At 47.8% G+C, this 26161-nt stretch overlaps 1 protein-coding gene across 1 annotated transcript; it reads left to right on the plus strand.

The window, feature by feature from the left end:
• Nucleotides 1-8724: 8724 nt before the first annotated feature.
• Nucleotides 8725-12477, plus strand: PNMA8A (PNMA family member 8A). The gene is made up of 2 exons (XM_047712302.1): nucleotides 8725-8990; nucleotides 9136-12477. Exon 2 carries the CDS (start codon nucleotides 9224-9226, stop codon nucleotides 10700-10702), a length of 1479 nt encoding a protein of 492 aa, XP_047568258.1. The 5' UTR covers nucleotides 8725-8990; nucleotides 9136-9223; the 3' UTR covers nucleotides 10703-12477.
• The last annotated feature ends 13684 nt before the right edge of the window (nucleotides 12478-26161 follow it).

Below are 26161 nucleotides of genomic sequence, written 5' to 3' on the forward strand. Positions count from 1 at the left end.
GACTTGTCAATGGGCTGTAGGTAGTAAGGAAATTTAACAATTTTTCTCTGCCTTTGTTTCCCAAAGCAGGGTCTTTGCTGGGGAGTGACTCTTAGCCCAGCGCACCTTTCCAGGTGCTCTGATCTTCTGGGGTCTCTGGAGTTCTTTATGCTTCTGTAAATTGTAAATAACAAAGCGATGCAAATGGTCCTTGTTCGCAGACATGCAAGCGAATTTTGTCTGCGGGAGGTTCCGAGGTTCCATTGATGTCCCTCTTCCCCTGGGGGAAAAGCCAATTTTCTAAACGTCCTCAGGAAATTCCCCGATGCATGCCTACCTCTCTGGTGGCCCTTAGGATTTGTCCTTTGACTTGGTTGTACTATCTTACGGAGTTATTGTAACTAAAATGCTTGACATGCGTCCATTTGATAGTTGTACGAGAGTCATGATTTTACCTTTTAAAAAATGTGGCAACGGGATCCTGGGATCGAGTTCCGCATCCGGCTCCCTGCTCAGAGGGGAGACTGCTTCTCTCTCTCCCTCTGCTGCTCCCCCTGCCTGCGCTCTCTCTTGCTCTCTCAAACAAATAAATTTAAAATATGTTTTTTAAAAGGTGGCAACAAATTTCTCCACGCAGCATGGATTTATGGGAGATTTTTATTTCCCTCTTTCCAGGATTTGTTCAACTCTTCATAAAAGGTATATGTTGTTGTTGTTGTTGTTGTTTGGTATTCGATAATCAGATAAAAATGTTTATTCATACCTGCTTCCCTCTGCACCCTCACCCCCAAATCAGGAAAAGACAAAACTAAATGCTTACAAAAAACATTTGTGTCATTTTTTCCCCATCTTGCATAATAAAAAAGGAGAGAAACTGACACATTCTGGCACACGCCAGGCCCCGTAGTTCGTCTGCATTGTCTCCAAAATCCCCAATGTCCCACTTTCTGGATAGAGAAACTGAGGCTCAGAGACAGGGTGATGTGCTCAAAGTTTCATACCTCTGAGGTCACAGAGCCTAGACACGACCCTGAGCCTGACCCAAATAGTCTTAACCGTCACCTCCATTCTCCACCTGGCTTGCATCATGTCTTCGGAGAATTTATGGCAAATCCATCCAATAAAATTATCCCCATTAGCCCTTTCTCTGGGTCTGGCCTGTGCTGGGTATACAGAGGTAACCAGTGACAGCCCTGGCCCTGCCCTCCCAGGATTCACAATTCAGTGAGGGAGACACACCCATCTGAAGACCAGGATGGCCCAGAGTGGGCAGAGGTAAAACAAAGGAGCCTAAAGGGGGCACTGAACCTAGCTTCGGGGGTCAAGGAGGGCTTCCTGGAGGAGGAGGTAAATAAGTTGAGATTTGAAGGACAAGGAGGTATGTTCCAGGTCAAGAGTGACCAATGCTTTGCAGAGAGAAGCCCGGGTCCTAAGAGAGTCTACAAAAACTTACAGTAAATGTAAAAACCCAGGCCAAACCATGAAAGTACATTCTAGAGCTTCTCCAGAACTACTCTAAGGTAATCACATATTTCAGGCCTGGCCCTGAGGCTTGGGCTCAGATAGGTGGATGGTAGAACAGAGGAGCACCTCTGCTGAGAGCAGCCATCAATCTGTACCATGCCCAGGCCTGCTCAGGGATCTCCGTCCTTCCTTTCTCCCCTGCGCCGTTCCAGAGCCAATGTCAAGAAGCTTAGCTTTACATCCTCTTTGCTTGGGGTCCAAGTCCCCAGTTAGGGGCACAGGGAGCCAGATAGATGCAGGTCCAAATCCTGGTTCCCTATACAAACTGGACTGTAGTTTCTGGGCTTCATTATCCTCATCTGCAGGATGAGTTCATAATCTCTATTCAATGTGCCTACAGTAAGGGTTAAATACAGACCAGATCACACTTCTGCCCAGATTACCACAGTGGCTCCCGTATTCCTCTGAGTTAAAGCCAAGTCCTCCCATTGCCCAACAAAAGCCTGATCTCTTCTTCCTTCTCTGGCCACCTCTCCCACCCTTTCCCCTTCCCTCATTCTGCACCAGCCACACGGGCCCCCTCACTGCTTCTCAAACCACTCACAAGCTCTGACCTCAGGGCCTTTGCAAAGGCCATTTCTCCCACCTGGAAAGCCTTTATTGCACCTATCTCTAAAGCTCATTCTCTCCCTTCACTCAGGTCTCCATTTAAAAGTGACCTCCTCAGAGAAGCCTTCTGTGACTGCTCTCTTGAAAATACACCTTCTCATCCGTCTCTGCCACCTTAGTTTATTTCATGGCACTCCTAACCCCCACCAGGATGTTCCATTTATTTGTTTACTGCCCTCCACTAAAGCCTGTGGATTTTGTTTTTCTCCCCGCTGTACCCACGGTGTTAGAACTATGCTTTAAAAATAAAAGCAGCCATTTTATATTACACTCTATGAATATATTAATATGTTCATGATGATGGTGGTAATAAATAATAAGAGCGCAGCCCCACCCCGGAGTTCACCCCCCTAACTCAGGGCCTCCCTGTCTCCGGCTCCCCACACACCCAGGAGCCAGGCCAACATGGGTTTTCCTAGAAGATGGCTGTCATCGGCTCTTCCCATTTGGTGATTTTTTTTCAGCTGGACTGTTAGGGAGAGGGAATTCAAGAAATCTGCTGGGAAAGTTTGCCAGGCTAGAAAATAAATGTTTATGGTGAGGTCAGAGGCAAGCAGAAACGCATGTGTGCTGGGGGGACAGTGAAGGAATATAAAGCAGACTACGTGAGCGGTGACTACTGCCCACTCTGTGTGCCCGGGAGAGCCAGGCTTTGGGAAAGATCAGATTGGACGTGCTCCCAGGGAATGGCCCCCCACAGGACTCAGGGCCATCTGGAATGACTGGCCTCACTCCCTGGCACTGGGAAAACCCTCCTCCCGAGGCAGAGGGAGGGCAGGAGTTTCTCCCGTGGAGTTTACTACTTACCTACATGAGTGAATAAGCATTTCTTTGTTCTAGCTTTTTCCCAGCGCTGCAGACAGAGGCAAATTTCTCTCTCTTTCCTCTGCTGCTTTTTTATTTTTTATTCTTTATTTTAAAAAATGTTTTATTTATTTATTTGAGAGAGAGGACAAGGAGTGGGGAAAGACAGAGGGAGAAGGGGAAGCAGACTCCCAACTGAGCAGGGATCCTGACTGGGACTTGACCAGAGGACCCCGAGATCATGACCCCAGCCAAAGGCAGACACTTAACTGACTGAGCCACCCACATGCCCCCAAAGAATAATTTAATGTCTCTCTGTGGCAAACACTGTCTAGGTTCTGAGAGTATACTAGTGAGCAAGACAGAGAAAGTGCATACCTTGGGGTGCTAACGTTGCCATGAGGAATACAATTTTAGGGAAATCACTATCTTTAAACCACTCTGGGGGCTGTTTGTTATGCAGCAAGTGCTAACTGATACACTAATGAACCAAAGGAATGTGATAGTGACTTTGGTGAGTGTGTGTGAGAGGAAAACTGGTGGAGTCTGTTAAGACTTCTTAGAGGCAGTGACATCTGGACAGTTTGGAATGACAAGAAGGGAACACATGAAGGGGTCAGGAAACAGCAAATGCACACATCCTAAGGTATGGTTCACAGAAGAGCACAGCTGAGAAAGACCGAAGTGGACAGGGAATGCTTCCACGCAAGCTGGGGGGCAGGTTGCGGGGTGGGGGGGACTGGCCCCAGGTATAATTTATACCTTTGTCCATTTAACTAAATATTTAATAATGACAGCTCTCGAATTATGAGAATAATGATCCAAATAGAGAACACAGTATATATTCTTTTGGTTAAATATTTTAATAAGATAAAGAGGCACCTCTTTCTTCTCAATACGACAATATGAATTTTACAATATGAATTTTACCCTTAACTGTTATGGAAGGGGTTACATGTTATGAGAAAGATTAGAATTAAAACATAAATCCTGGGGCGTGTGGGTGGCTCAGTGAGGTAAGCGTCTGTCTTCGGCTCAGGTCATGGTCCTGGAGTGCTGGGATCCAGCCTGCGCAGTGCTCTCCCTGCTCAGCGGGGAGTCTGCTTCTCCCCCTGTTCCTTTCCCTTCCTCGTGTACTCTCTCTGTCTCTCCCCTCGCCTCAAATAAATAAATAAAAATCTAAAAAAATAAAAAATAAAAAGCACATACACAAAATAAAAACCCAAATTTGGAACAGAAAGGAAGAGGATTGGAAGGGTGACCCCAGACCGGAAGTGCAGAGACCCAAGGAACGGTTGGGGCTGCAGTGGGGGAGGGGGGGACGGGGATGTGTTGTCATGGAAACCACAGCACTGACTTCCATCCAGAGGGCTTCAAAAGTATTTTTAGATCTGCTGGTAATCACCGAGGCTCCCTGGCAGGAGAGGGAGCAGATAGCTAACTCTATGTAACACACACACGCGTGCGCACACACACGCACCTTCACCCACCCATACACGTGCGCATACACACACAAACACATACATATGTGTCATTGTATGTTTACAAATATATCTATTTATATATTCCTTTTGATATTTAAAAACAAATTAAAATTTTGTGTTTTTTTAATTTTTAAAAGATTTTATTTATTTATTTGAAAGAGCGTGACAGGGAGCACAAGCAGGTGGCTCCTTGCTAAGCGGGGAGCTTGACCTGGGACTTGATCCCAGGACCCTGGGATCATATCCTGAGTCGAAGGCAGACGCTTAACAAAGTAAGTCACCAAGGCACCCCAAATTAAAATCCTTAATCTCAAACATTTATTTATGTATCTTATATGTGTTTTTGGAACACTTAGCAATCTGCTTCTCTGATCGATCCCTGATGGATACACTGATAGGCATCCATGCATTAAGGGGTTAACTCAGTAGGCTTGGGTTGTCCAAACCTGCACATTCCAAGGAAATGACTGGCTCTTTTTTTTTTTTTTTAAAGATTTTATTTATTTATTAAGATTTATTTACTTGACAGAGAGAGACACAGTGAGAGAGGGAACACAAGCATGGGGAATGGGAGAGGGAGAAGCAGGCATCCTGCCGAGCAGGGAGCCCGAGGCAGGGCTCAATCCCAGGACCCTGGGATCATCACCTGAGCAGATGCTTAATGACTGAGCCACCCAGGTGCCCCAAAATGACTGGCTCTTGACCCACTCCTAGTTGACCTCTAAGCGCTTGGAGAATCCCATACTAACAACGCCATTCATCATGGAGGCCTTGAGCCGTGCGCTATCACTTTGACCTCTGGAGTCAAAGAGGCAGAGTGAGCTCAGCTACACAGGTGCTCCACACCTATGTGATGGACCCAGAAATAAACATGGTGCACACTGTGGCTCAGGTGAGCTGACCTGTGGGCAATACTGTGTGATGTGCTCTCACCCATTGTTGCTGGAAAAAGTCAGCGCTGTTCATATGACTCCACTGGGAGAGACACTTGAAGCTCATGCCTGGTATCTCCGAGACTCTAACCTATCTATTCTTTCTCATTTGCTGATTTCACTAATTCAAGTCATCAGGACATTCCACAGGAAACCACTGTCCCAACTTCTAATAGCCTAGATCGATTTTGTCTGTCTCCTGAACTTCATGTAATAAATGGGGTCATACCGTACATGCTTTTGTGTCTGGTTTCTTTGGCATAACATCATAGTTGCAAAATTTGTCCACACTGTTGAGTATAGTTGTAGCTCATCCTTTCTAACAGAGTAGTATTTTATTATGGGAACATGCCACAATTATCCATTCTGTTGGCTAGCTTCAAGATCACAGCTCTTATGACTAGTGTTGCAATGAATATCCTTCCCCCCCAACCCCTACGGCCTTTAGTGGACACATTTCTGTTGGGTATATGCATCTGGGATTGGAGTTCCTAGGTTGTAGAGCTTGTGTACATTTTGATTTAGTAGATACAGCTAAAGAGTTTTCCAAAATTCACATTGTCACCAGCCATGTACCTGTATGAGAGTTCTAGCTGCTCTTTTCTTCATCAATGCTGGGCATTTTTGTGCTTTCTCAATTGATCTATTCTCAATCAGCAAATTTACAACAGCTGCCTGTGTTAGCACTAGATTTCATTACAAGTTGCCAGAATTTTCTAATGAAATTACCCCATTTGGTAGCAGTTAAGCTATACCCTCTTGGTGCTTTCTGGGACCCACCAGTTCAACCATCCTGGTTCACCGGAAAGAGCATAAAAGAAAAGTCTGCTCAACAGTGGGAAGGCCCCTCAGGACTCCTGTTACAATAATAAAAAGAGCTGACTGTGTGTCCAGACAAAATACACATTTTGACAAAATACTGAGTGGCTGAGTATTTAGTCACAGGCAAAGATCGCCATTATAGAATAAACTTCAGGCAACATAGGAACAAATCTGAAATGTTATCAAAATCTTTAAATTCATATCACAACTTTATTTTTTCAAAATGTATTCACTAGCGTCACTTAGTAGCACAGATGGCTAACAAGACATTTTTGACCAGTGTTGTTGATGGTGACATATCACCAAACTATCAAGATTTCCTTCTTTGTTGGAGTGCCTGGGTGGTTCAGTGGGTTAAAGCTTCTGTCTTCCACTCAGATCATGATCCTAGGGTCCTGAGATTGAGCCCCGCATCAGGCTTTCTGTTCAGCAGGGAGCCTCCTTCCTCCTCTCTCTCTGCCTGCCTCTCTGCCTACTTGTGATCTCTCTCTCTGTCAAATAAATAAATAAAATCTTAAAAAAAAAGATTTCCTTCTTTGCTAAAAATAACTGACTACAGTAGAAAATTTGTTTCCCTTTCAGCTCACAAGCTGGAAGATCTGGTTGATGGTGATGATGCTATTTCACTGAAACAATCCCACAGAACTGAAAATCCCATGAAAGTGCATCCTTGTGTCCTGCTTGAAAAAGCTGTTTCAGGGAATCTTTTTTGAAGAGCCAATTTAAGGCTGTTGCTTTCTTTTCTTTTGTAGTAAGGCTTTATCAATCATCATTGATCCTCATTGTAGCTCACCTTTGCAGGATCTTCTAATGATCTCTTGCTGCCTAATAGGCAACCCCAAGATTTGGCAGTGTAGACAACTGTTTTGATACATTCATTGACTCTGTGTGTCAGGAATTCACACAGGGAACAGCACTGAAGGTTTGTGTCTGCTACATGATGGCTGGTCCTCAACTGGGAAGATGTAAATGGTTGGGAGTGAGTCAAATGGTTGGGAGCTAGAATCATCTAGAAGCTTCCTTACTCACATGTCTGGTGCCTGGGCCAAGATGGTCTGAAGTTTGGGCTCAGCTGGGAATTGTCGATCGGAGCACACACATGTGGCTTCGCCAGTTGGCTTGAGCTTCCTCACAATATGGCGGCCAGAGGCTAGTTGACCGTCTTCTTACTTGGAGCTCAGGGATCCAAGAATGGGAGTGTCTCAACAAACAAGGAAGAAGTCGCATGGCCCTTTATTACATGAGAAGTCACACAGATTCCCTTCCGTGATGCTCTTGGCCCAATCATTTCCCCTTGACCACACTCTCTGTTGGTTAAAGAATTTACAAGTCTGCTCAGATTCAATAAGAGGGACGTAGATCACCACCTTTCAATAGGAATATCAAAAAACTTACAGCCACATTTTAAAACCACTCTGCAATGATACACATTCATTCTTCAGCTGATTAATAGAATTTCCACAGGTGAGGTACATAAGATTTTTATTTTTATTTTTTTACATAAGATTTTAAAACTCTAGTTATAGTTGGAGTGTTTATTGGAATGATATATTCAGATTTAACAATATGAATGACATGTCTTTTTTTTTTTTTTTTTTTTTTCATGAAATATCATGGGACCTTGGGCAAGCACAGTCAGGCCTCAAACTCAAAGGATCGATCCCACCCAAGTTCAGGGATGCCAGCGGAGCCACATTTGGCTATTTGGTCTTGCAAAGGCCCCAATTCCAAAATGGAATCCAAATCACAGATTTTGGTTGAATACTTAGGCCACAATTGTACTTCGCTGCATCTTTCATATGTGATGTCCCTGAACCTTCAGAGTGCTGATCAGGAAGGTTTTTATTGGTATTCCTTTTAGGGAAAAGAGGAGGGAGCTTGGAGAGCTCAAAGTCTCCGAGGCTGCGCAGCCAGTCAGCAGCATTGCCAGGTGTATGGTTGAGTCCTGACAGGAAACAGCATCTCTAAGGAGTCACTGAGAAGCGCTTCATTAACGATCAACAAAGGTGTTGCCTGTGGGCAGCAAGCTGAGGAAGCCAGCAAGGAGAGGTGAGGCACTATACCCAGGCGTGAAGGGCATGTGGGGCGGAAGGTGGGAGTTTCTAGAAGCTCCTGGATATTTCTGGAACTAGGATAATGGTGAGCGAATGAAAGGTCTGTCAGGAGCTGCGGCTTTGTTTGTTAGAGGAACTCAGGGGTGGGAGGGCGGTTAAGCGGCTCTTTCCTCTCGCCCTCTGGTTTCTGGTGGTTCCCAGGGGTCCCATGGGCAGAACCCAGCAGAAAGGCAGAGGTTAGGAGGACTAGTTGGTTGCCATCGTGGAAGTCAGGACACTCCGCCCGGGTCCCCGAGGCCCACGTTCAACTGAAGTGTGGAAAGAGTGCGTCTGGAGGGACAATCGACGAACGCGCAGACCCTCTGCTCGAGGAGCTGCTGAACGCCCCCACCCCAACTCTAGCGCTGGGCTCCCCAGGCGGGAGGGTGCATCCCGAGCGCTGGCCGGTTGCCATGGCGACCGCGGGAGCGGCGCGGACGCAAGTGCGCAAGCGCGCGCTGCGACGCCGGCCCCGGTTCCGCGCAGCTGCAGGGATCCGGAGGAGACGACGCGTGACCAGCCGGGCCCGGAGCCGGGGCAGACGCCCGCTCCTCGGCCCGTTCCCCGGGAGCAGCCGGCCTGGGTGGGCCGAGCCGGCTCCTGGCGAGCGGCGGCATCCCGGCGACCTGTCCCCGGACCGATCACGGGCAGTCGGGGGCGGGGCTGCGAGATCTTGCCGGGAGGCCGCCGGACAGGCTTTGGGGCAGGGCCGAGCGCAGGTTTTGGCCGGTCGCAGGACACCTGTGAGCACCCGGGGCCCGGTTTGGGGAGGAGGGGCCTGGGAAAGCGCGAGGAGGCCTGTAGGCCAGCCGCGCAGGGGGGCCGCTGAGATCTCTGAGCCTGGCCGTCTTCTGGGGAATCTGACCTCCCTCTCCTGTCACCTTACAGGATTAATATCTGGGGACCGCTGCCTCCTTCGGCCACCTTCTAGACTGTCGAGTGCACGTGGGATTAGAGACACTAGGTGTCCGTGACCATGGCCATGAACCTTCTGGAGGACTGGTGCCGGGGAATGGAAGTGGACATCCATAGGTCCCTGTTGGTCACGGGCATCCCCGAGGACTGTGGTCAAGCGGAAATTGAGGAGACTTTGAATAGGGTCCTCTCCCCGCTGGGCCCATACTTTGTGCTCAATAAGATTTTCCTGCGGGAAGAGAATGCCAAAGCTGCCCTGATTGAGGTGGGAGAGGGTGTGAATCTCAGGGCCATCCCGCAGGAGTTCCCAGGAAGGGGGGGCGTCTGGAGAGTGATTTGTAGAGACCCCACCCAGGATGCTGAGTTTTTAAAAAATCTGAATGAATTTCTGGATTCCGAGGGGCGCACCTGGGAGGATGTGGTCCGCCTGCTCCAGCTTGGCCAGCCCTCACGGCCCCAGAATCGGCCTCCACAGAACTGGGTGGATGCTTTGGGGGTGCTCTTGGGGGCAGTGGTGCAGATCGTCTTCTACATGGATGCTGAGATCCGCAGCCGCGAAGAAGCCGGGTTTCAAGAAGGGGCTGATGACCAGGTAGCTTCAGCCTCAGCCTCAGCCGCGCGGAGGAAGGTGAAGAAGGAGCCAGGGTGGGCTGCCGAAATAGGTTCCGCTTTGAAGATGGAGAATCTCGGCAGCTGCAATGACCCAGTAGACGAAGGTGACCCTCTGAAACCTCTGGTTCGTAGGGCTGGAGCTAAAAGTCGCTCCAGGAAGAAGAAGCAGAAAAAAAGACCCAAGCAGGAATCCGTGCTCTGGAGGAAGCCCAGAGGCCGCCGTTTCAACAGCTTGGCCTCCTTGGAGGATCCTGAGGCTGCTGGGGCTGAAAACATGGAGGTCTCCGATTCCATCAGGAGCAAAAGGAAGCTACGTGTGAAGCAGGAGGAGTCGGCCTTGAAGAAGCCCATGGCAAAATGTGCCTGGAGGGCTCCCAGCAGCTCATCCCATGACGCGCCGTCAGAAGCTGTGAGCCCTGGGGTTGCTTCGCAGTCAGACCAAGGTGGCGGTCGGGAGGGCCCCCCAAAGAAGAAGGCCATGGGCTGGGCCTTGGCAAAGAGCCCTGCGCCTGTGAGAAAGAAGAAGAAGGTGAGCTTGGGCCCTGTTTCGTATGTCCTTGTCGAGTCAGAAGATGCCAAGAAGAAGCCAGCGATGGGGAAGAAAGGGCCGGGCTCAAGAGATGGGTCACTTCAGAAGGCCCCACGAGGCCCCCAGCCGGTGGGGTTGCTGGCCTCCACGTCTCGGGGCCCAAAGGCCAAGCTAGAAGGTTCTCTTCAGGCCTCCGGTGGTCAGAATGGCAACAGAAGTCACTTGGGTTGTGCCGGCGAATGGCTGAGTAGAGAATCCGAGCAGGATCGACAGGTGCTCAGGGCTGTCGCAGGTCAGGTGGAGCGTGAGCAGGATGCCAGCGCGGTGGAGGGGGCGGGTGGCCCACCAGCTGAGTTTTTAGAGGGTGGAAGCCCTGACCTTCCTCCTAGAAGCCCCTGAAGGCCAACCTTGGGGACACCTATGAGCAGGAGGTGGAAGGGCGAACCCCCCACCTCTCCTTTGTTGGTGAGTGTCACTATGGGGGTCTCAGGTCGTTCTGCCACGTCCTCCTACCCAACTCCCTTGATCAGAATCGAATAGTGGAGAGTAAGAACATTTGTCAGGGCCCATGACTTGGAGGGTCAAGTTTTCTGGAAACCTGGTTGGGGTTGGGGATAGACATTTTCAAGCACTTAAAAGGTCCAAGGGCGTAAGAAAGAAATTCCAAAGAACACCTCCTTCCCTGGTGAGGTCTCCTAATTTATCCACAGAACCCAGAAAGCCTTGATTTGGGGGACCACCTGTGATGAGTTGAAGGAAGACCAAGGACGAAGCATCCAACGGGGAACAAAGTTTTTCTCCTTATTGAACGCACCATGACTTTGACTTGTAGGAACCCAGTTTGGGGAGATGAGCCTCTCAGAGGAAAACCATCTGCAAGCTCTTAGGTGGGAGAGATTAAGGGAGGGAGGTGCACCTCTCTGCTCTTTTCTCTGCCAGCCCTGCTTTTGCCCCTTCCCTTCAACTCACCTTCAGAGTTTGGAGAGTCGCTAAGCAGACTGGGAAAATCCTAGAATATTCACTTTTCCTTACAAAGGCAGGGTCCCCGTTCATGTTCTGCCTCTCATCCTTGTTCCCTGCTTCCTGGAGAGTGAGCCGGCGTCTGCATGCAGGGCCTGGAGTTTTCTCCCATCTTCTCTGTGTTTCGCCCACCAGGAAATTAAGCGGACATCTTCAAAGCAGACCTGCCTTTCTTGGTGCCCGTGTTCTTCCGCTTCCATCCTCGTTAGCCGGCCAGAGGGCAGGAAGGTCCCAGGAGTTAGTTCTGGAGGACAAGAGTGTGTGCTTAGGCTTTGAAGTGTTTGAGATCTAGGTTCTGTCAATAAAACCGGTACTTGGATTCCCATTTGGAGTCAGATGCTCTCAGGAAGCCTGTGGGGAGGAGGGGTGATCTGTAGGGAAGGACTCAGGCACTGTTGGCTTCCCAGCCCTAAGTCCATCCAGCGCCACCAAACCCTCCACATCTTCGGGGCTGACAACACATCTCACATTATAATAAGAAAGGAAAAAAATTCTTTAAAAAGTCGGCTGTTAATTGCTGTTCTCCGAATAGACTAGCATACCGTGTCTGTGTGTGTGTGTGTGTGTGTGTGTGTGTGTAGGGGAGGGGGGCGGGATACCCAACATCCGTGGTTCTCAAACAGTGTCCCAGGAGGCCCAAGGCATGCTCAAAGATGTAATCCCCATCTATTTTTCTCATGTCTTTAAAAAAAAAAAAAAAAGCTGGAACTTGAACTCGTCCTAAGCCAAACCCGTCAGATAGGAGACAATCAGAATGTTACCTTGTGTTCCGAAGTGAGCCTGATTTTGCGCAGGTCTCCAGCGAGTTGTTTCTGCCATATGTTTGCATACAGCCGGACTTCTTGTAAGGGTGGCCGATGAGAGCGAGGTTGCGAGTGGGAGAGGCGGCGTCCCGCGCATGCTCTGTAGCGCAGCGCTCTGGAAGAAGTCTCCGTTTGTAACTCACGCGCCCCTGGTACGCTGCGGTGGTCCGCCGTGTGCCACCCCGTCCGCCGGTTCCCGTGGCGCTTAGTGATCCTCTCCTCCCGCGGAGTTTTAGCCCGTCCATGAGCCCAGGGGTTTTCTCCTGACTTCAGTTTCTGTGCTCGGGAATGTGAACAGTTGTTAGATGTTGTTAATCATTCCAACTTGAAAATAAACGTCTTGTGACAATTAATTCCAAAAACCTGGGTGAGTCTTAACTGAAGATGCCTGGCCGCGGGGCGGGGAGGAGGGAAGAAACCTGTTTCCTGCGGCAGCTCTTTCCTGTGCATCGCATCCGTGCGCGTGGAGGTTTTCCTTGGGTTTGTGCAAAAGGCAGGAGCGCGCTGGCCTCTCAAGGTGAGGAGAGCCCGGGACTCGTCGGCACCTGGTTTCAAAATTGGGCCCATTGGGTCTTCACTGTGTTAAAAGGTGCTGCCATGATGGGTAAAGGTAAACGTGTATGTTACAAAGTAAAATGTAGCTAATTAAGTCTGCAGACGCGCTTCTAGGTGAGGTCTTGGATTATTTGAGAAGAGGGCCCCCTCCCCGCACCCCCAGTGAACACCTTGCCATCCTAGACTCCCAGCCTGGCGCGAGCTGTTGTCAGTCCTGCAAGGATCATCAGTTTTCCGTGACGAAAGATGCCTTCGAGGTGTCCTCTTTGTCCGTGGCCTGCCACCCACGCAAGAGGCTCTCCCCCAGATCTTGGGGTTTCCAGAAGTTTCGGGAACAGGTATCTGGTGACGTGAATTTATCTGAAAATGTTAGTTCGTTTCGAAGAGCAGCTGGAAGAGGAAAACCCTTTCCTCCCCTCCCCTCAGACAGAAGCAGGTTTTTCAGCTACACATTCAGTTTTTCTCTTGCCCGGCACCCTCCCCTGCGAGGTTTTCTGAAATGTCAATGGAGGGGACCTTTGGAGAGACCAAAAGGGAAGAAGGCATCTGGGGACAGGGGAGTGAATGCGGTGCTCCAGTAGAGGCACAGAGAGGGCTGGATACTAGGTTTATCAATTGGGTGCTTTTCCCTTCTCCCTCCATGGAAAAGCCGTATCCGGCAATGTCTTTGAGTACCTCCCGGGATGTAGCACTCCCTCTAGTTCACCCAGGCTGGCAGTAGAATCTGGAAGGCTCATTTGGCCTGAAGTTGGGGGCCACCCAGGGATGGGGACCAGGGAGATGCCGGCAAGTCGGCTGTCCGAAAGGAAGCCTCCCAGTCCCTCTCTGGGAGGGGGCCAGCATTCTGCTCAGGGCTATGCTGGGAGCAAGGCTGGGCCTTTACCATTCCTCTGGGGAAGATGGGAGTGATGCCAAGAGCCTCCGTGTAGACCCCCGAGGCCCCGAAGGCCGTGTCCCTGCTCATCCATGAGTTCAGCCAGCCCCGAGGTGTCGGGCATGGGCTCCGTGACAGCCGGGAACCAGACAAAGATTTCTGCCATCCTGGGACTGGCGTTCCGCTGGGAGGTAGAAACGGGCACACACCGCTGCGGATACCGAAGAGGTGGTGAGTCCAATGCTGAGATACACAGCAGAAGAGGGTCCAGCCGAGGGAGTGCGTATGTGGGAGAGAGCGCTGGCTGTTTCATGTAGTGGTCAGGGAGGGCCTCCTTGAGGAGGTGACATCTGAACACACAGGCAGGAAGTGAGGGAGGGAGACAGGCGGCCGGCTGGTGGCACAGCATCCCAGGCAGAGGGAAGAGTCTGCGTGAAGAATGCCCCGTGCAGCTGAGAAAAGGTGAGGAGGAGGCTGCGGGTGCGGCCAGAGCAGAGGGGGACGAGGAGGAAATGAGGAGGTGAGGTTAGGGCTGTTTGGGAGGTTCATAGGCTTCGGAAAGGATGCACTTCGCCTTCAGTCTGAGTGAGCCGGAGACATGGGAGGGTCTGAGCAGAGGGCTGTGATCAGACTTAGGTTTTCACAGGCTGCGGGGTAGGGGTGGAGGGGTGAGGGCAGAGCTGGAAGCCCAGTGAGGAAGGAGGTGACCGCACTAGCAACGGTGGCTGGGCCAGGGGCCCATGGGGGCTCTAGAAAGAGCTGCCCGTTACATGCTAGATCGCAACTAGGTGAAGAATAAAGATGTGAGTTTACTGCCCATTCATACTTTATGTTCAGGGAAAGGCACAAATTCTTCAGTGACCTGTTGGGTGAGTTTTGACATAAAATGGACCATCGTCACTATTTTTAAGTGTCAAGTACATTCACGCTGTCCTGCAACCATCACCACCACTATCCGCCCAGCTCTCTCCATCTTGTGAACTGTAAGCTCTATACACCCCAAGATCAAGAGCGGCGTGCCCCGCCCCACCCCCGAGCCAGCCGGGCGCCCCACTGCCGCCGTTCAGCTTTCAGTCTCATCGCCTCACTAGTCTGGGCACCTCCTGTAAGTGGCCTCGTACAGCGCTTGTCCTTTTTTTTTTTTTTTTTTTAAAGATTTTATTTATTTATTTGACAGAGAGAAATCACAAGTAGGCAGAGAGAGAGAGGGGGAAGCAGGCTCCCTGCTGAGCAGAAAGCCCGACATGGGGCTGGATCCCAGGACCCTGGGATCATGACCCGAGCCGAAAGCAGAGGCTTTAACCCACTGAGCCACCCAGGCGCCCCAGCGCTTGTCCTTTTGTGACTGGCTTGCTTCACTGAGAATAACGTCCTCAAGGTTCATCCCTGTGGCTAGTTTTCCTTATAAAAGATACATTTGCGGGGCGCCTGGGTGGCTCAGTGGGTTAAAGCCTCTGCCTTCGGCTCGGGTCGTGATCCCAGGGTCCTGGGATCGAGCCCCGCATCAGGCTCTCTGCTCAGCAGGGAGCCTGCTTCCTCCTCTCTCTCTGCCTGCCTCTCTGCCTATTGTGACCTCTGTGTGTCAAATAAATAAATAAAAATCTTAAAAAAAAAAGATACATTTGCTCGATCAAAGAAAAACTATAAAAAGGAACAGTAAAAAAAGTTGTAGACGAGGGGCACCTGGGTGGCTCAGTGGGTTAAGCCACTGCCTTCGGCTCAGGTCATGATCCCAGGGTCCTGGGATCGAGCCCCACATCGGGCTCTCTGCTCAGCAGGGAGCCTGCTTTCTCCTCTCTCTCTGCCTGCCTCTCTGCCTGCTTGTGATCTCTCTCTGTCAAATAAATAAATAAAATTAAAAAAAAAAGTTGTAGACGAAAATACAGATGAGTTCATCCATCATTCTGGCGTGAGAGAGGCTTTTCGAAGCAGGTTATAAAACCTAAGGGCCTCGAAAGGAGAAAGATCTGTTGTCAACACAAAGATTTTTTTATAGATTTGCACTTTTTGTGGCAGAAAGGGTGCCGGGCTAGACCAGAGAGCTCCGGGGTCTGTGCTAAAACTCAGTGCAGGGCACATCCAGGCCTGAAGCACTGTCCCCAGGAGGCCGGCTCTACCCAGTGCATATGTCCGGCTCAGTGACAGGTCAGCCATGGCTCCCGAGGATCCAGCCCTGGCTCTCGTCCAGGCCTGATGGTCCTGTACTAGCGCAAGAATGCAGGGCAGGTCTCAACATGGCAACACGGCCCCAGAGGTCATCTTGGTGCTCTGTGGGAAAGTGGCATTTCTCCTGCGACTTGTGCGACTTTGAGAAAGACAAGGAGACCTCCAAGGTTAAGCATTTCTGTTAACGATACCGCACTTCCTGTGACTCCCACTTTCAAGCTTCTGGCTCGTTTTCACCAAAGCCCTACCCTGGCTCTGCAAAGGGAGCTCTTGAAAAATTGTTCTCCTAATGGGGAGATACAGAAATGTCTGGGGCGGGGGGAACATGCTAGGTCGGGGGTGACCACATCATCAAGAAATATGTATGTAACATGTAACAATGTAAACTTGCCAAACATCGTTTAATTCATTTAGAAGCGCAGAGTCTGTGCTTTTTAGCCCTGGAAAGAAAGTGAGGGAAAAAAGATAAACCACAAACGGGTTTATGGCGGGGACAAATATTAACAGCATTACATAACAGACATGGGGCTAATTCTTTTACCAAGAGCTAATGGGAAATAAGAAGAAAAAGACAGCCTGAGAGAAAAATATAAAAGGCCACGAACAGGTAGTTTAGAGAAAAGAAATCAAGATGCGTAATAAGTATGTGAAAGGAACACTCAACCCCATTCCTATTTAAGAATCAAAAGCAATGAATTCTATGGGGGCGCCCGGCTGGCTCAGTTGGTGGAACATGTGACTCTTGATCTTGGGGTTGTGAGTTCGAGCCCCATGATCGGTGTAGCGATTACTTAGAAATAAAATCTTTTAAAAATTTTTAAAAAGCAACAAAATATAGTTTTTTGACAATCAGAAATTTAAAAGTTGGGTAAAAAGCCACTGTTGGTGAGGCTGTGGGGAAATGGTCGATCTCACCCACTGCTGGTGGGAAGGCGGATTTGTCCGGAGATGCTCTAGTGCCTGTGATTTCAGGGCTGATTAAATCAACTGTTGAGCTTGCTGATGTGGAAGGCTTTCTAGGCCGTCATTTAGGGAGAAATTCACAAGAATGCATTTTAAGATCGCATTTGTTTAAAGAGAAAGGAAGATTTGTGTATAAGTGCTGGTATATGGATAATTTATTTCTCTGAAAGTGATAAGTAAAAAAGCAGTAAGAAGCTGTCACTGTTGTTATTCTGGGGAGACAGTAGTGATATCGTGCTTTTAAATACTCTTTGAATATTATAACCACACACAAATCACTAATTAAATAAGGAACAAATTAATTAACTAAATAAAAGTAGCCAGAGAGAATACAGCCACTTTAGAGAATTATTGGGAAGTTTCTTAAAACATTAAACCTTTGGGGCGCCTGGGTGGCTCAGTGGGTTGGAGCCTCTGCCTTCGGCTCAGGTCATGATCCCAGGGTCCTGGGATCAAGCCCCACATCGGGCTCTCTGCTCTGCGGGGAGCCTGCTTCCTCCTCTCTCTATCTGCCTCTCTGCCTACTACTTGTGATCTCTGTCTGTCAAATAAATAAATAAAATCTTTAAAAAACAAAAACAACAACAACAACAAAAAACATTAAACCCTTGTCGTGTGACCTCAGGCATTCCAGTCCTAAGTGTTTACCCAACAGACATGAAAACATGTCCACGTAAGCCGCGTACATGAATATTCATAACAGCATCTTGCCCATAAGAGCCTGAATCTGGAAACCACTCAAGTGTTTTTGTGTCCCTTGGGTAGATTGCTAGCGGCAGCACGTCCATTCAAGGGAATGTCACTAATAACAAAAAGGAATGAAGGACTGATACCCACGACAATATGGACAGATCTAAAGGCTCTATGGTGAGGGGAAGAAGGCAGCCATTAAATATACACGCGTCCTTGTCTTAGCTCAGAATAACACAGATTAGGTGGCTTATAAACAACAGATATGTATTTCTCACAGTTTTGCACGCTGGATGTCCACGATCAGGGTGCCAGCATGGTTCTGGGGAGGGTCCTCTTCCGGGCTGTAGACGGGAGACTTGTCCCTGCACCATCACATAGCGGAGAGAGGACCAGGGATCTCTCTGGGGTCTCTTATAAGGGCACAAATCCCTTTCATGACCTAATTACTTCCCCAAACCCTCCTCTAAAACCATCACATTGGGGGTTTGGATTTCAACATGTGGGTTTGGTGGGGAGACACACTTGGCTTATACCATTAATGTATGGTTCCATTTCTGAGAATTTTCAAGCAGGAAAAACTCACTTATGGGTGAGAAAAAAATCACAGCTGTGCTTGCTTCAGCGGGGGACAGAGGGTGGCTGCGAGAGGGCAGGAGGGAAGTCTATGGAGGGCTGGAATGTTTTGTGTCTGGTGGTTACACAGGGGTACACACTGCCCAAACCTAGGGACTTAGAATGTGAGCATTTCACTGTCGGTAACTTTTATAACTTCTAACTTTTACAAAAGCAATTTTTTAAGATGTTATTTATTTATTTGACAGAGAGAAAGACAGCAAGAGAGGGAACGAAAGCAGGGGGAGTGGGAGAGGGAGAAGCAGGCTTCCCGCTGAGCAGGGAGCCTGATGTGGGAATTGATCCCAGGACCCCAGGATCATGACCTGAGCCAAAGGCAGACGCCTAATGACTGAGCCACCCAGGTGCCCCTATAAAAGCAATTTTTGAAAAGTAACCAGGGAGAGATTTTATTTTCATCTTGACCATGCTGTGAGCTGAATAATTAGCCAAAAAACAGTAATGTCGAACAGTCAAGCCACATCACCAGTGAGGCTGGTTTAATGCATTTTGGGTACAATCATCAGTCCTGGGGTAAGCCAGAGCCAGCCCACTCAATGGGTCCATGTACCCCTCCTATCAGTGTGTGCCTGGGTGGCTCAGTCGGTTGAGCGTCTGACTCTTCATCTCGGTTCAGATCTTGATCTCAGGGTCTCAAGTTCAAGCCCCGCACTGGGCTCCCTGCTGCACGTGGAGTCTGCTTAAAAATAAGTAAGTAAAGAAATAAATAAGTAAACAAATGAAATAAGACAACCGTTTATAGCCCAGCATGGATCTGTGTTTAAAATTCACACCTGACACATTTGTTCTTATAAAACCGTGCATGTGATCCGCATCTCAAGTGTGTGGATGTCACATTCAGTTCAAGGTCGAGGGTCTCTAGGTGTGTGTGGGGTGGGCGAGGGGGGGCAGTGCTGCTTGGTTCATGGTAAGGGCACAACAGCCCAGAGGAGCTGCTGGAGAAGGTTGTCCTGTAGCAGCCATGACCTTGACATTTCTGAGGGGGCAGGTGCTGGGTTATTGGAAGATGTTAATGATTCCAGATGAATCAAATTCTCCATTGTTGATTTTCCAGCGTCTGGCTTGGTTTAACTGAACCACATCCTGACATCATAAGGCAAACTTTAAAATCTGCTGCCCTCGGGGCGCCTGGGTGGCTCAGTGGGTTAAGCCTCTGCCTTCGGCTCAGGTCATGATCCCAGGGTCCTGGAATCGAGCCCCGCATCGGGCTCTCTGCTCGGCGGGGAGCCTGCTTTCTCCTCTCTCTCTCTGCCTGCTTGTGATCTCTGTCTGTCAAATAAATAAATAAAATCTTAAAAAAAAAAATCCACTGCCCTTTGAGCACAGCCAGGATACTCAGGAGAACACAAATCAATCTGCCCAGGAGAGCTGGCAGACAATGACATGGGTTATGAAGCTGTGATGTTACTACAGTTTGTTCATGAGGAAGAAACAGGCCAGCAAAACCGCGGGGCAGAATGATGAATGCAGAAATAGAATGTCATACATGCAGGAATTCAGACTCTGAGCGGGTGCTATTTATTTTAAATTCGTAGAAAAGAAAAAAGGGATTTTTCTCAACATTGCTGGCGCTTAGGAAACTGGCCGGCCATTCGGAAGAATAGACTGAAGTTGGATTCTCCACCTCTTTCCTTGTTTTCCCAAATACCTTCCGGATGGCTCAGAGACATAAATGTAAAAATGAAGTCAAGAGACATTTAGGTAAAAACAAGAGAAACGCTATAGCATGATGACCACAGTTAATAATACTGTATTGCGGGTGCCTGGGTGGCTCGGTGGGTTGGGCATCTGCCTTCAGCTCAGGTCATGATCTCAGGGTCTTGGAATGGAGCCCCACATCGGGCTCCCTGCTGAGCAGGGAGTCTGCTTCTCCCTCTGTCCATCCCCTCCCTGCTCATGCTCTCTCTCTCAAATAAATAAAATCTTCAGAAAAAAAAAAAAGAAACCTCTCTGAATGCTGCTTCCCAGGCCATACCTTTAATACCTTTTACCAGAAAGTAAACATAATCTTAAGTATTTAGGTGGATACATTTTCACAAAACACACCTGGGTAACCAGCACCCAGATGAAGAGCCAGAACATGCCTGTTACTTCCTGCCCATCCCTCCATCCCCATCTTGCAGAGGTAAGTTCTGCCCAAACCATACATTTTATTTTTATTTTTTAAGATTTATTTATTTGAGAGAGCACAAGCACACAGAGGGAGAGGGAGAGAAGGAAGCAGACTTCCTGCTGAGCAGGGGCCCTGATGCAGGGCTCGATCCCAGGACCTCGGGATCATGACCCAAGGTGAGGCAGACACTTAACCAACTGAGCCACCCAGCTGCCCCTACTTTGTCAATTTTCCACTAAACACTCATATTGTTTTTATTTTTCTTAAGTAGCAAATATTCAGCCATAAAAAGGAATGAATTACTGATACGTGCTATGATGTGGCTCGGTCTTGAAAGCATTAAGCTGGATGAAGGAAGCCAGGCACAAAAAAGCCACAGATCCTATGACTCTATTTATATGAAATGTCCAGACTCAGGGAATCTATAGAGACAGAAAGTACATTAAGCGGTTCTCAGGGGCCAGGACCTGGGAATGAGGAGCCAGTGCTTAGTGACTAAGAGCTTCCTTTTGCAGTGATGAAATATTCTGGAACTAGATAGAGGTAATGCCCTTGAATGATACACTTGGTTTATTTTTTTAAAGTAAACTCTCCTCCTGACGTGGGGCTTGAACTCGACCCGGAGACCAAGCCTCGCATGTTCTACCCACTGAGTCAGCCAGGCGCCCCTGAACCGCACAGCTTAAAATGACTAATTTTGGGGCGCCTGGGTGGTTCAATGTGTTTAGCCTCTGCCTTTGGGTCAGGTCATGGTCTCAAGGTCCTGGGAGCGAGCCCCGCATCGGGCTCTCTGCTCAGGAGGGAGCCTGCTTCTCCCTCTCTCACCTTCTCTGCCGACTCGTGATCTCTCTCTGTCTGTCAAATAAATAAATCAAATCTTTAAAAAGAATGGCTAATTTTATGTCATGTGAATTTCAATTCAATTTTTTTTAAGTATTAAAAAATCTGGCAGCTGTCTCATGGCTCCTTTTTGAAGGGAGTAGAGTGGCTACTCTCCTTATACTCCCCTTGCATTAAAAAAGCCACCAAGCCAAACACATGTGGAAACCACATTCCCTCTCACTGCCGGGTAAATTACTTCCACTGCAGATCTTGGAAGAAGGCTTTTCAAGTCATCTTTAGATAGGCATTTGAATTTTTTAATCAGCATGTTTTTGGTTTGAAGAGTTTTTTACTTCCCGGGGTCAAGTTTTAAAATTCCAGCCTGGGCTCATGCATTTTTGCAAAACTGGAAAAGCAAGAGGAGTTGCAGAGTGTACAAGTCCAGTAAAGCCATGGGGCCCCAGCCTCAGTGGGAATATTCTAGAACAACAGCGAGTGTGTAGCTAATGCCAATGAATACAGTCTACTTTCATACTTGAGGTGATTCTGAATGTTCCTTTTATGACTTTCACTCTTAGATAAGAAATGTGGGCGCTTAGGGGCGCCTGGGTGGCTCAGTGGGTTAAGGCCTCTGCTTTCCGCTCAGGTCATGATCCCAGGGTCCTGGGATTGCCCCCCCCCCATCACATAGGGCTCTCTGCTCAGCGGGGAGCCTGCTTCCTCCTCTCTCTCTGCCTGCCTCTCTGCCTACTTGTGATCTCTGTATTTCAAATAAATAAAATCTTAAAAAAAAAAGAAATGTGGGCGCTTAGAGAATGTTTCATACCACCGATTTTTCAAGATTCTGTACATGCTTAACTGAAGCATTTTCTCTGAGTCTAAGGTGAGCTGTTTCAAAGATTGTCAAAGTGCCAGAATAGGGAGGGAAAAAAATCTGAAATAAACAACCAGAAAACAGAGAGATAGGTCAGTGATGAAAGGGGATTGGCTCTGATTAAAAATGAAAATGCATTATAAAGCTATCATTAAAATAGTTTGGTACAGAGTGAAGATTGGGAGAATACCAAGTCTGGCACAGAGCTACGTAAATATACAAATCTCGTTTCCAACAGAGGCGGGGCTTCAACTCAGTGTGGGAAAGATGAATTATTCACAAAATTTTGTTAGGAGAGTAAGCTATTTGGGGAGACAGAAGTTGCCCCTTACATCAAAATTAGTACTAGGAAGATTAAAAGATGTATAAGATAAAATTGGAAGAGTTGCAGAGAGAAAGATGGGTGGGTAATTGATCATCTTGAAGGGGAGAAAGGATGGGGCGCCTGGGTGGCTCAGTGGGTTAAGCCGCTGCCTTCGGCTCAGGTCATGATCTCAGGGTCCTGGGATCGAGGTCCTGGTCTCTCTCTGTCAAATAAATAAATAAAAATCTTAAAAAAAAAAAGAAGGGGAGAAAGGTTTTTTTTTTTTTTAAGATTTATATGTTTATTTGATAGAGAAGGAGAGAGAGATCACAAGCAGGCAGAGAGGCAGGCAGAGAGAGAGGGGGAAGCAGGCTCCCTGCTGAGCAGAGAGCCCAATGCGGGGAGGGGGGGCGCTTCTCCTGAGCCGAAGGCAGAGGCTTAACCCTCTGAGTCACCCAGGCACCCTGAAAGGTTTTCAAAGCTGGCTGGACTTGGGGAGTGCCAAGGTCGGGTGACCCCCACATAAATGTTGGCCAAAATTGGGACTGGGGGTGTTTCTGTCTCACGTAGTGCAAAACCCTCCAAGAAAACCAGCCGCTTAGCCACTGAGACCACAGAAAAGTTAAATTCCTTATATAGAAAAAAAAATCCACAAAGTCAAGATAGTGAGTGACATACTGGGGGAAAGTAGACGGAGTCTTCCTTCATGAAAAGCTCATGTAAATGATCCAGAAAAAGAGAAACAGCTCCTGGAATGTCTGGATGGCTTAGTGTCGGTTAAGCATCTGCCTTTGGCTCGAGTCATGATCCCGGTGTCCTGGGATCGAGTCCCACAACAGGGTTCTTGTTCAGCAGGATCTGGTTCTCCCTCTGCCTGCCTTTTTCTCTCTGGCAAATAAATAAATAAAATCTTAAAAAAAAAATAAACAAGCAAAAAACCAGAGGAACAATTCCTAAGAACAAGAACAAAGGGACATGAGTAGGAAACTGTCAGAAAAACAGATACCATAAACTCATAAAAAGATGCTCAGCCTCACACTCAAAGCAACACATGGGGTGCCTGGCTGGCTCCATCAGAAGACCATGTGAATCTTGATCTTGGGGTGGTGAGTTCGAGCCCCGTGTTGGGTGTAGAGATTACTAGAAATAAATAAACTTTTAAAAATGCACAGCGAAAACAGCTGCGAGAGAAGAACGGATGTACAGAACAATGGAACAGAGCTGAGGATCTAGACAACACCTGTGAGATACCGTGTGCCATCCATCTGATGGGCAAAAACTCTGGACTTTGTGTAATGGCCAGTCCTGGCAAGTTTCCAATGGAATAATTTCACTCGATCTCATTGGTAGTGCGAACCAGTCTGGGAACAACATAGCGAAAGCTGTCGCACTTTCAAGATGGCCCTTGTTTGGGGGTTTTCTCCAACATTATATACTCTCAAACACATGCCACAGTACCCACTCGAGAAATACCCAAGGGGAATCTGTGTAAGAGTGAAAAGTGAAAGTAAGCCAGGTGTCCATCAATATAGAAGTGGGAGAATTAATTGTGGGGGGATGGGACACTCCATAGACCTTAAAAAAAAAAAGGCTCAGATGTCTTCTGCTGCAGAACAACTTGGAAAATATTTTACGTGAAAAGTACTGAGACGCAGTAGGGGTCACGTGGGATCAATCATTTCCATATAAATGAAAACCATTATGTGGTTATACAAGTGGTATTTTTTAATGCAAGTTGTTTTTTTTCCTGGAGGGAAAAATAACCGTGAAGACGTTACTTCTGAGTTGGGGAACTGAGTGGAGGTGGCGCGGGGGTGGGCGTTGTCATAATGGGGACCCATTATTACTGTCCCTATCTGTAATTCTCACATTTGATAACATAAGTTTTTAGAATGCCGACGTGTCAAGATCATTGGACATTTTTCATTTTCTCTATTCTTTGCTTTAAAAAAAGCAACATGGTACTTAAAAAAAAAAAGAAAAAAAAGAGGTTAAATCACCTCCCCCAACCACATTCACAGATATTGCTACGTTAACCAGATTTTTCTACAGTTCCTGGAAATGTCTCCTGCCATTTCTGAACAAATATTTGCACTTCTTATAAAACGTCTTTGTGTTGGAAAGTGTATCCCTGCGGATACTGGTTAAAGTTTACATTTTGGGTATGGGCATGTCTGCACCTGAAAAACTCTAGCAACTATTTCTGCAAAGCACATGCCTCGTCACGCTCAACGCCATGACAAGGGAACCTCAGGGACAGTTGGCGTGGAAGAGTTCCAATCCCCATGTGATCAGTCTGTAAAAGCAAGTGTACGCGCGTAACAACTGAGCGCGCTCACGTGCCGTGGCGGGTGGGGCGCACGGGCTGGGTGTCTCCCCGTGACTTTGACATTCAGGCTGAGCGGAGTGAACAGCTGTCCCTGGTCTTAGCAACTTAACTGAAAAAGAAAAAACTCCCCACTACCTCCTCGTCCAGCTCCCGGAGGTTAACACATGAGTTGCAAGGATGAGCTGCTTAAAAAACTTGTTACGGTAGGAGAGGAACAGAAATTTTGGAAAGGAAGTGTAATAGCGGGACAGGGGCGGGGTGCCAAGAAAGCCCCGCCTGACTGCAAATGCATCATCAATGTATGACATTCCTAACAGTTTGGTGCCCCCAGAGATGAGATTTTGGAGTTTGATGAAGGCCCGATTATGGCAAGTCAGCAGACAAGATCCGACCCAAGCGGCCAAACCTTTGGAGAATAGAAAAATAAAAACTGGATTCCTATGTCCCTTGTACTGAGATAAATTCCACGTGGATCAAAGATTTAAATGCAAACCATGGGGTCATCAAGAGCTCCAAAACACGGTGAATTGTGTTAACTATACTAGAGTTAAAATAAAACAAATGGTGAGTTCATAGATGCTCTTAAAGTGGAGGAAACGTTTTCCTAAACAGAAAACAAAACCCAGAAGGTTGTTAGGGGCAAGCTTGATACATTTGAATTCTAAAGCTTGTATGTGACCAAAGAATCATACAGAAAGTTTTAAAAACCGACAAACTGTGAATGCACCTATTTAAAATCATCCCACTGGGCCACCTGCGTGGCTGAGTCCTTAAGCTTCTGTGTCTGCCTTCGGCTCAGGTCATGATCCCAGGGTCCTGGGGTCGAGCCTGCTTCTCCCTCTCCCACTCCCCCTGCTTGTGTTCCTTCTCTGGGTGTGTATCTCTCTGTTAAATAAATAAAATCTTAAAAAAATAAAATAAAATCAATCCACTAATGCGCTTTCCCCCTCTATTTTCAAAACCTCTTTTTAAAAAATAAAAGAAAAATATTGATTTATGTTTTAAGTAATCTTTGCACCCAGCGTGGGGCTTGAACTCACAACCGTCAAATCAAGGATTGGAAGCTCTATCAACTGAGTCAGCCAGATGCCTCCAAAACCTCTGTTTATCGTATTTTTTTAAATTGTATTTTCCTTGAACATTTTAATGGCGATTAAATGCACTGGTCTCATTTTCTTTTCAACCATGCCTTGGCTCACATGCCCTGGTCTTAAGCAGTTGCTTATTCTGATCTCCATTACACAGATCCAGAAGGATTCAGAGTGGTGCTGTGGGTTGGTTTTGTTTTGTTTTGTTTTGTTTTTCTGAACAGAATTGCAAAACTCTTGTTGTCATGTCTTATCACAAATGAAAAATTCACGAGGGAAATACCCTGATTTCGCTAGAATGGAGCCATTCAGACGAACAGCAAACCCTTGTGTTCAGGCTCTCTACACAATCATTTGTTGTTATAAAGTTTTTATGTCACCAAGGCTGAATAAATCCTGGGCAGATGCTCCTGTCATTTCTCAGAGCCTGAGGAATGTGAGTGGTGGCAGCTGCCGACTTGGACAGTCTCACATGTGGTGGGGTATTCGCATTGGGGCTGGGATATTCAGATAGGGCTATGTGTCTTATTCAGACAACAGATTTATAGGAGCGATCAGACCTGCAGAAAAAGGGAGGGGGGGAAAGAAAGGAGAAAAAGAATTCCTGTGACCAGTCATATG

This window comes from Lutra lutra, chromosome 17 (genome assembly GCF_902655055.1).
Source record: "Lutra lutra chromosome 17, mLutLut1.2, whole genome shotgun sequence".
Taxonomy (NCBI): Eukaryota; Metazoa; Chordata; class Mammalia; order Carnivora; family Mustelidae; genus Lutra; species Lutra lutra.